This window comes from Schistocerca piceifrons, chromosome 4, assembly GCF_021461385.2.
Source record: "Schistocerca piceifrons isolate TAMUIC-IGC-003096 chromosome 4, iqSchPice1.1, whole genome shotgun sequence".
Classification (NCBI taxonomy): Eukaryota; Metazoa; Arthropoda; class Insecta; order Orthoptera; family Acrididae; genus Schistocerca; species Schistocerca piceifrons.
Window position 1 is genome coordinate 236,508,642 of NC_060141.1, and position 10,145 is coordinate 236,518,786.

General features: G+C 37.9%; 1 protein-coding gene across 4 annotated transcripts in view; it reads left to right on the plus strand.

Moving 5' to 3' along the window:
* LOC124794959 (ATP-dependent DNA helicase DDX11) overlaps positions 1-9,849 on the plus strand; it is a 162,284-nt gene extending 152,435 nt beyond the window's left edge. For 2 of the 4 annotated variants that reach the window (XM_047258674.1, XM_047258677.1), the window contains exon 17: positions 9,588-9,847. In XM_047258674.1, the coding sequence (XP_047114630.1) occupies positions 9,588-9,626 (39 nt within the window). In that variant the 3' untranslated portion in view covers positions 9,627-9,847. Of the gene's footprint in view, positions 1-9,587 lie in introns of all 4 variants that reach the window. The other 2 variants (XM_047258678.1, XM_047258675.1) reach the window with 2 other exon arrangements.
* The last annotated feature ends 296 nt before the right edge of the window (positions 9,850-10,145 follow it).

The following is a 10,145-nucleotide window of genomic DNA, read 5'->3' on the forward strand; positions in this document are numbered from 1 at the left end:
CGCATCAGATTTCACGTGATAGTTCGATTAAGGTCGATACTGTATTGAATGCTTCAGCGTATTGGAAAATTTTGAGCCTATTCGGAAAAAAAAAAAAAAAAAAAAAAAAAAAACATTATTTCTTAAGCTCTGCCGTTTGGAATTCTTCAAAATAAATTTGCACAAAACCTCAGTAGCCAAAGCTTCATTTGTAAGTGTAAGATCGGCCCTATATTAATGTATTAAACAATCTAAAAATGTTGACTTCAGCAGCAATAGTTTAATTTGTGAATATAAGACGATCACATATTTTTCAAATTACGAACCTGGAGAAACAAATCTCTTGTAATCGGGTAAATACAATAGTCTTGCTTATTGAAGGTAATAGTAGCTTCATATTATCAGGAAAAGAAAGCTGGACAAAACTGGAAAAGAAAAGCAGCAAAATCTAAATTCCAATTGTATAGCAAAGACATGCGGCATATTTATTGCTGCAGAGGATTCGATAATATCTAGTGAGGTGATTATGGATTCCAAATGTAAAATAATTTGGGTGAAGTTAAGCATCCAATGTATTTGAAATGTGATGCCCAGATGGATTTATATCCCACCAGTGTCACAAGCTGCAGCACCAGAGCACTTCAGAGCAAACTTGCAGAATATTCCTTGTAAGTTTCCTGATCATGCTATTGTAATAAGAGGAGATTTCAGTTTGACAGCTATTGCCTAGGTGAGTCATGTGATTAAAGTTGTTGCCAAAGATGGCTCTGATTGTTTCATCTTTATAGTACTTCAGCAGATAGGAAGAGAAACAACTTGTGAGTTTATGGGCTTAAGAGTTAGCATTAACAGTTTGGTGAAAGAATTGTGTTACAATGTGGACAGCAGACGTTGTGCACAAAACACCAATCTTGAGATTGTGCAGTTGCTCTTCAAAATACTGATGGGAATTTTCTGATGCATAATGGTGCACGTTCTGTGACTTCACATATCTTACAAGCTGAACCAGGCTTCATCCGAAGAAATGAAAAACTGAGGATCCATAAGTCAGGAACCACAGACAGAACTTAACATGTGAAAGTTTATCTGGACGCTAACTTGTGCGCAAGTGAATTTATAAAGATACAGATGCAGGTCCTCTCTCATAATGTTTCGACACACAAATTTTGTCAGATTGTTCCAAGCTTTTATTCACTCAAGCAACATTTTCTGACATTCTAACTCCTTTTGGATAGCTAATGTTTTTATTCGCTACAGACCCCATTTTGTGCCACTTTGCCACTTAAGTTTTGGATTGTAGACTTTACTGGAGGTTTTGCCAAAACAGTTCACGTTTTTATATCTTGCACTGTCAGTTCCGCACATGTTTTCCATGAATTTTGCCTTGCGTAACATTTGACAATGTACACACACTGTTTTGTTGTGAGCACTATTTCATATTGCATTTAACCGGGCACAAAGCACATCTGCTTCTCTCGCTCACTCAAACGTACTGACACAGTGAAGTACTCTGCACAGAGTGTGTGCGAGATATGCATGTGTGACATGAGGCAGCAACTGATAGTGTATTGAAATCACAATTTCCAGCATGTTGTGTGATGGTATTTCTCTTTTTCATTAACAATGCAGTAGTGTGCATTTCGCGCAACTGTTTCAGTGTCCTGATCGGCCTCATCTTAATGCAGCTGTTAGGCATGTTAACATGGGGCTGGAGAAGGCACTGATGGCAGAGGGCATGGGTCACATTGTGGTGGTGCCAGTTGAGTCTGTCAGTAGATCGGGTTTCACTACGGATACCTCAATAGGTATGGGAAGGGGAGGCAGGCAAAGCTTGTAGGTGACAGTGTAGTGGGTGGTGGTGGATCGTTTGTGGGAAAAATTCCTGTAGTAGTTGGTGTTAGAGCTGCACCTTTTTTAGATCGGTACACCTGCTTAAAGGAAGTCCCTCTAACTAAGGAATCACCTGCAGAGGATGTCATGTTTCCAAGCAGAGAAGGAATTAGCATATTTCATCAAAATATAAGAGGTATTAGAGATAAAGTTAGTAAACTGAACTGCTTATAGATTTTGACTCTGAATTTATTGGTCTATTGGAGCACCACTTAAATAATTTGACAATTCAGAGGCTTCCTTTACCAGGATACAGATTAGCAGCCTGTTTTTCAAAGAGTTCCTTGTAGAGTGGGGTAGTGTACATATATGTAAAAAATAATATTCCATTTGAGTCCATAGATGTATCACGACACTGCACTGAACAGATATTTGAATATTGTGCAGGGGCAGTTTAATTTAGTGAAACTAAATGTTTAACTTTTGTTGTTTATAGGTCCCCTAACTCTGACTTCAGAGCATTTCTGCTCAAGCTTGAGAGGGTTCTTGATTCACTTCATAGGAAGTACCAGAAATTAGTTATATGTGTTGACTTCAATATTAATTTTGTATACGATTGTGCAAGAAAAAGGATGTTGGTAGCTCTCCTAAATTCATATGATCTCCAACTAGGTTGCAGGGGAACAGTAGCACAACCATAGACAATATTTTTATTCATTCTTCATTACTTGATGGGCATTCTGTTAGTAAAAGTGTGAATGGCCTTTCAGACCATGATGTACCAATTTTAACACTAAAAGGCTTTTGTACTCAAACAAATGTCACATATAATTACAATTTAGGTAGGAAAGTTAATTCAACGGCAATAGAGAGTTTTTTAAACCTTGTCAAGGAACAAGAGTGGCAGGATGTTTATATTGCTATTAACATAGATGACAAGTATAATGCTTTCCCTAACACACTTCTAATGCTCTTTGGGAGTTACTTTCCATTAGAATGTTCTAAATGGGGTACTAGCAGTAAAAGGTAGCCTGGGTGGCTGACTAGTGGGATTAGGATATCATGTAGAACAAAGTGGGAATTATGTCAAAATGTTAGAAGTCATTACAGTCACGCTACAGTAGCCCATTACAAACAGTATTGTAAGGTACTTAAAATATTATTAGGAAGGCAAAGAGTATGTGGTATGCAAATAGATTAGCTGCTTCACACGATAAAATTAAAACCATATTCAGATGTGAAGGAAGTGTGTGGTCAGCAGCACAAGGTTGACAATATAAAGTCAGTTTGCAGTAAAAATATTTCTGTTACTGATAAGTCAGATATGTGTACAGTATTTAACAATTATTTTTCTGAGCATTTCTGGTGAATTAAATAAAAATTTAGTGTCTACAGGGAATCGTATAACTCTCTTAGCAAATGCCTTTCCGAGATCGATGTCTGAAATACTCCTCTGATACTGACAAGCATGAGATTGAGTCAATAATTAAATCAGTGAAGGCTAAAGACTCTTGTGGATATGATGGAGTGTCTAGCAGAATATTAAAGTACTGTGCTGCACATGTTAGCTTTGTATTTAGCCATATTTGTGATTTTTCCCTTAGGAATGGTCAGTTTCCTGAACAATTAAATTACTAAGTAGTAAAGCCACTTTATAAAAAGTGAACATTTTTAGACCTTTTTCTATGCCATCAGTGTTGGCAAAAGTTATTGAAAAGGCTGTGTATGTAAGGATAATTGATCATTTTATATCACATAATTTGCTATCAAATGTACAGTTTGGCTTTATAAGTTATTTAACAACTGAAAATGCTATATTCCCTTTTCTCTGTGAGGTATTGAATGGGTTAAACAAAGGTTTTGAATGCTAGGCATATTTTTTGATTTAACTAAGACGTTTGATTGTGTTGATCATGAAATATTGCTCCAGAAATTGGACCATTACGGAATATGGGGAGTAGCTCACAATTGGTTCACCTCTTACTTTAACACCAGACAGCAAAAAAGAGGGGGGGGGGGGGGTCAAATGGGGGGTGCCCCAGGGATCAGTGTTGGGCCATTCCTGTTCCTTATTTATGTAAATAACATGCCCTCTAGTATTACGGGTAACTCTAATATTTCTGTTTGTTGATGACACTAGCTTGGTTGTAAAGGATGTTGTCTGCAACATTGTATCGGTTTCAAACAGTGCAGTTCATGATGCAAGTTCATGGCTTGTAGAAATTAAACTAATGCTAAAGCACCATAAGACTCAGTTTGTACAGTTTCTAACACACAATTCAACAAAACCCGACATTTTAATTTCACAGAATGGGCGTGTGATTAGTGAAACTGAAAAGTGCAAATTTCTAAATATTTAGGTACATAGTAAACTGTCATAGGAAGCCCACGTTTAGGATCTTGTTCAAAGACTTAATGCTGCTATTTTTAGTATTCGAACGGTATATGAAGTAAGTGATTGTTCAACATGACAATTAGTCTACTTTGCTTATTTTCATTCGCTTATGTTGTATGGTATTACTTTTTGGTGTAACCCTGCCCATTCTCATAGGATATTTTTTGGCTCGGAAACGGGCAGTTCGGGCAATAAGTGGTGTAAGTTCACGAACCTCTTGTCGACCCCTGTTCACGAGTCTGGGTATTTTGACATTGGCCTCTAAATATATATATTCCTTACTGTCATTTCTTGTTAAGAATATTAGCTTATTCACAAGAATAAGCAGCTTTCACTCAGTTAATACTCGGCAGAAATCAAACCTGCATTTGGATCCAACTTCCTTAACTCTTGTGCAAAAAGGTGTGCAGTATACTGCTGCATCCATTTTCGATAAGCTACCACTTGAATTCAAAAATCTTAGGAGTAATCCACGCGCTTTCAAATCGAAACTGAAGAGTTTCCTCATGGTTCACTCCTTCTATTCTGTCTAGGAGTTCCTTGAAAAATTTAGCTTATTTTATGTTATATTGTTGATTGCATCTACTTATTATGGCTTGACTTTTTTTGGGTTCATAAACATTTTATTTTTATCTGTACTACTTTTATGTTGCAATTTCATGAAGTGACAAGTTCCATGACCTTGGAGATTTGCTCCTCAATTTGGTCCTATGGAACTTTACGTGTTGTTGTTGTTGTTGTTGTTGTTGTGGTCTTCAGTCCAGAGACTGGTTTGATGCAGCTCTCCATGCTACTCTATCCTGTGAAAGCTTCTTCATCGCCCAGTACCTACTGCAACCTACATCCTTCTGAATCTATTTAGTGTATTCATCTCTTGGTCTCCCTCTACGATTTTTACCCTCCACACTGCCCTCCAATACTAAATTTGTGATCCCTTGATGCCTCAGAATATGCCCTACCAGCCGATCCCTTCTTCTAGTCAAGTTGTGCCACTGATTTCTCTTCTCTCCAATTCTATTCAATACCTCCTCATTATTTGTGTGATCTACCCATCTAATCTTCAGCATTCTTCTGTAGCACCACATTTCAAAAGCTTCTATTCTCTTCTTGTCTAAACTATTTATCGCCCATGTTTCCTTCCATACATGGCTACACTCCATAGAAATACTTTCAGAAACGACTTCCTGACACTTAAATCAATACTCGATGTTAACAAATTTCTCTTCTTGAGAAACGCTTTCCTTGCCATTGCCAGTCTACATTGTATATCCTCTCTACTTTGACCATCATCAGTTATTTTGCTCCCCAAAGTCTTACAAATAATTTCTGAGCCACTTTCATTTTGCTCCCCTCATACTTATGATATTTTAATTGCTTCAACCATCCTGTGTAATCTCACTTTGTAGATAGGAGAGTTCTTTCACGTCTTCAAAAGACCACCGAGTCTGATGTTAGGTAAGTCATCATTCTCCTTTCCGCCACTCTTCAACACCTTTGTATTATTCTGTTTATCCTGAAGACACATTATGTTCTAAGTACATTGTTCGCTTCTTTCAAGAAATTTTGTGATTGTTCTGTACATTTGACCAGAAGGGTTATGTTATCTACAAACCTTGGAAGTAGTACATGTCCCCCTTGAACATTTATTCAGCTTACAAAATTTTTTTTTCTCTTTTTTCATTACTTCTTTGACAGACAAGTGAATAGCAATGGTGATAAGCTGTGTTACACTTTTCTTAAAATGAACTTATCTCTCTTGATCTTCCACTTTTATTAGGTCTTCTTGGTTTTTGTAGATGTTGTAAATTATACATCAGTCTCTGTACTTAAGCCCCAATTTTCTAAGGGTTGTGAACATTTTATTCCATTTTCATTGCCATGGACTTTCTATGGGTCCACAAATACTAAGAAGATATGCTGATTATTCTTCAGGCTATTTTCCATTACCCAGCACTATCTCAGGATTGCTTCTCTGCTACCTTTTCACCTGCGGAAACCAATCTCATTACCATCTATTGCAGCTTTAACTTTTCTTTCCGTCCTTCTGTATATTGTTGTGGTCAATAGTTTGGAGGCTTGATTTGTCAGACTAGTTATTGTGTTGTTGTGGTCTTCAGTCCTGAGACTGGTTTGATGCAGTTCTCCATGCTACTCTATCCTGTGCAAGTTTCTTCATCTCCCAGTACCTACTGCAGCCTACATCCTTCTGAATCTGCTTAGTGTATTCATCTCTTGGTCTCCCTCTACGGTTTTTACCCTCCACGCTGCCCTCCAGTACCAAATTGGTGATCCCTTGATGCCTCAGAACATGTCCTACCAACCGATCCCGATATTCCTACTTGGACATGTTGCAGCAATGGCTGATGCCTCAAATGCAATCGGACTCTCCGTTCATCTTTCAGTAGAATGGGGCTCCACCCCATTTTCATCATGAAGTTCATGAGTACCTGAACACAGAGCTGCCGCATTGATGGATCGGCTGTGCTACAGAAGGGGACAGCTGTTTCCTGAAATGGCCTCCCTGATCACCAGATCTCACTCCGTTATTGTGTATTTTTTGTATTTGTCACGCATGCCTTCTTTGTTAATTTGATGATGATTTTTTTCTGGAAACCCAATGGTAACCCACCCAGTTCGCAGATTTTTGAAACAAACTCAAGTAACCTTCTAGACTGCACATGTCTTACAGATTTCAGAAACTCCAATGGTATATCATTGATTCTTGATACCATGTTTGAGATTAGATGAATCATTGCTCTGTCAAACTCAAACTGTGCTTCTGGACCACCTATTTCTTCCACATCAACTTCCTGTGCCTCCTGTATCACAGTTTGAGATAGGTCCTCTCCATCCCCATCAACTTGAAAGTGGAGTAAATGAACTTTAGGACAGTTGTCAGTTTAAAGATCTTTGTTCTAGATGTTCTAAAACAGACACCTGATATCTGTGTTATGTGATTCTCTTGAACAAATACATTCCTCTTCAGTGAAGAATTGCACTAGAATAAGATGCCATGTCATTGGTGAGTGAAAATGGGGAAAGTATGATAGCATTTTGACATTTTCATCTCCAAAATCTGCCATTATCAGCGGTACAACGGTTACAGAGCTTAGACATTTAAGATGGGATTACATGTGACTTTCAGTTCAGGTTAGTGTTAATATAGAACAGTGATTCAGTAATTCAACAGACAAGTAGCTGTACAGGAAACATCTTCATTGTAGGCTTGACTTCGGTCTCTGTTAGGCCTGGTACGTATAGGCTGTTATTGCAATGCTCTTCCGAAAAATGACAGAAAATCTGAACATGGACACTCCAAAAGATGGTTAACATAATCTAACCAGGTGATGGTTGAGTTTTGAATGTCATACAGACATGATTTGGTGTTTTTCCATTGCGTGCTTTAATGCCACCAACTCAGCTCAAAGTAATGTATCCAGGTTTCATCACAAGTTAAAATCCTGTCCAGAAATGTATCACTTTCAATATTGAAACAGTTTTTGAGCTTAGTGCAAATCTGTTATTTATGATAAATGGAAAACTCACTGGGAAGCCACCTTGCACAAATAGAGTAGCTCAGTTTGTTTTGAACAATGGAATGAATTGTGCCAGAACTTACTTGACACTTTAACCAATTTATTCAATTGTAAGGAAATAGATCGGTCTTCTTGATTAAGTGAATGAATAACAACTTGCAGAGCTGAGGTCAATACTGCCACCATAGTCCTGGAGTGGTGTTTGTCAGTTGCGCTTTTGTGGAAACTCTTAAAATTTTCCACCTCCACATAAGAACCGGCATGGTGCATGTAGCCACTGTTGTATTGTTTGGACATCCAAGAGAATGTTTCTAATGGATGTATACTTTCTGAAAGTAAAAACAGGATCACATAATACTATTCTTCATAAGTAATTTCTCCGATCAGACATGCCATTATAATTAGACGTTAATGTTTAAGTAAATACAGGGTGTACATGAAGTCCAGGAACACTTTCAATTATTTATTGCATAAGAACTAAACATTGTACAAATGTCATACATGCATTTTGAAGAGAAACTGAAAGTTTTTTTTTACAAACATTCGATATGCGAACCATGAGCGACCTGGCGGACGTCAGTATTGTAATCGAATTCTTGCCATACCCGTCCCAGCGTGGCATCGTTGACTGTGGCAGTCGCTTCCCATATTCTCTCCCGGAGCTCTGCTACATCAAGTGGTAGTGGCGGTACATACACCAGATCTTTAATGTGTCCCCACAAAAAAAAAGTCACACGGAGTGAGAGCTGGTGATCAGGGAGGCCATTTCAGGAAACAGCTGTCCCCTTCTGTAGCACAGCCAATCCATCAATGCCGCAGCTCCGTGTTCAGGTACTCATGAACTTCATGATGAAAATGGGGTGGAGCCCCATCCTACTGAAAGATGAACGGAGAGTCCGATTGCATTTGAGGCATCAGCCATTGCTGCAACATGTCCAAGTAGGAATATCCAGTGACAGTGCTCTCGACGAAGAAGAATGGCCCGTACAGTTTGCAACGTGACAAGGCGCAAGCAACCCGTCGTAACAAATTTGTTGTGCCAGTGGTAGATGGCCTTCCTTGTTGGTGGCTTCGTACTGTACTTCGTTCTAAACATCCAATGAACAGCTGTAGCGCACTTGTTTTTGTCAAACTCCAACACACAGAAAGCTTGCTCTGCACCTGAACTCGCCATGTTTGTGACTAGTGCTGACTAGCGGCAAATTACCAAACCACACTGTGGCGGTATACATTGGGGGAGGGGGGGGGGGAGAACCTTTTAGGGTTTCTCTTCAAAATGACATATGTAGGATATCTGCACAATGTTTGGTTCTTGTGCAATAAATAATTGAAAGTGTTCCCGGACTTTATGTACACCCTGTGTTAATTGAGCAAACAACTAACACTTTTCACAAAGTTATCAACTAGCACTTCCAGAAGGTTCAGCTCCCTGCATTACACGTTACTTTCAAATATATATGTTTATCTGTTTAATTATTGACTGGCCCTCATAAACAGCTAGGAATTTAGAATATTTAATTTATTAAGTTTTCCCTCAGACACAATTTCTCTCAGTGCGACCAGGCCACTAACAGTGAGGTGAAGAAATGTGGAGCACATGACATGGTCAACTCTTTTAACTCTGTGTGTTACATAAGGACTGAGAGCTGATAATGAAAGAACTAAATGACATTTGAAGTTTCTTGTGCCTTTGACTGTTTAGATAATATTTCAGTTCTGACCATGATAGTTTTGGTCATGACTTAGTCTTACAATAAAAGTATTATAATATGCGATGCCCGATTCATGTAATTTCATTCAGAATGTTCAATGTTTAAACTTTAATTTGCTGTTTCTTATGTTTACAGTTTTTCGTGGCCCAAGCAGCAAAAGCTGAAAGACTGTAACAGTAGTGTCACCATAATCAGAAGCAGAGCCTATTTATTAAAATACTCAAAGAAAAGACTGAAAACTAGGTGTAGAGTTATCTCAAGTGATCTACTTTTGAAATATAGTTCTTTTGAGGCTTAATTAAATATATTTTCTTTCCTTGTTCTTCTTCTGTTACTGTCCGAATATGTACTGTTTCATAGATATATTTTAACTTGTGTACTGTTTCATAAAGATATTGTAACTTTAAAAGTGTTCTCTTTCATAAATATATTGTAACTTACAAATGAAAATAAAATAAAAATAAATGTGTTTTTTATACATGAATAGTCACCAGAGCTTTTTACCATATGGTACCCTTTTGTGCCCTTTGCTGGATGCTTAAGTGTAAATTGCAAAGTACTGTATTGACTGCTTCTCTAGTCAAATTACAGTTTGTTCCGTCGTGGGAGGATGGTGGAACGAAGTTATAAAGAAAGATGTTATTATTCTCTTAATGACATGAGCATGACAACAGAGCAATAATCAAAACAGGA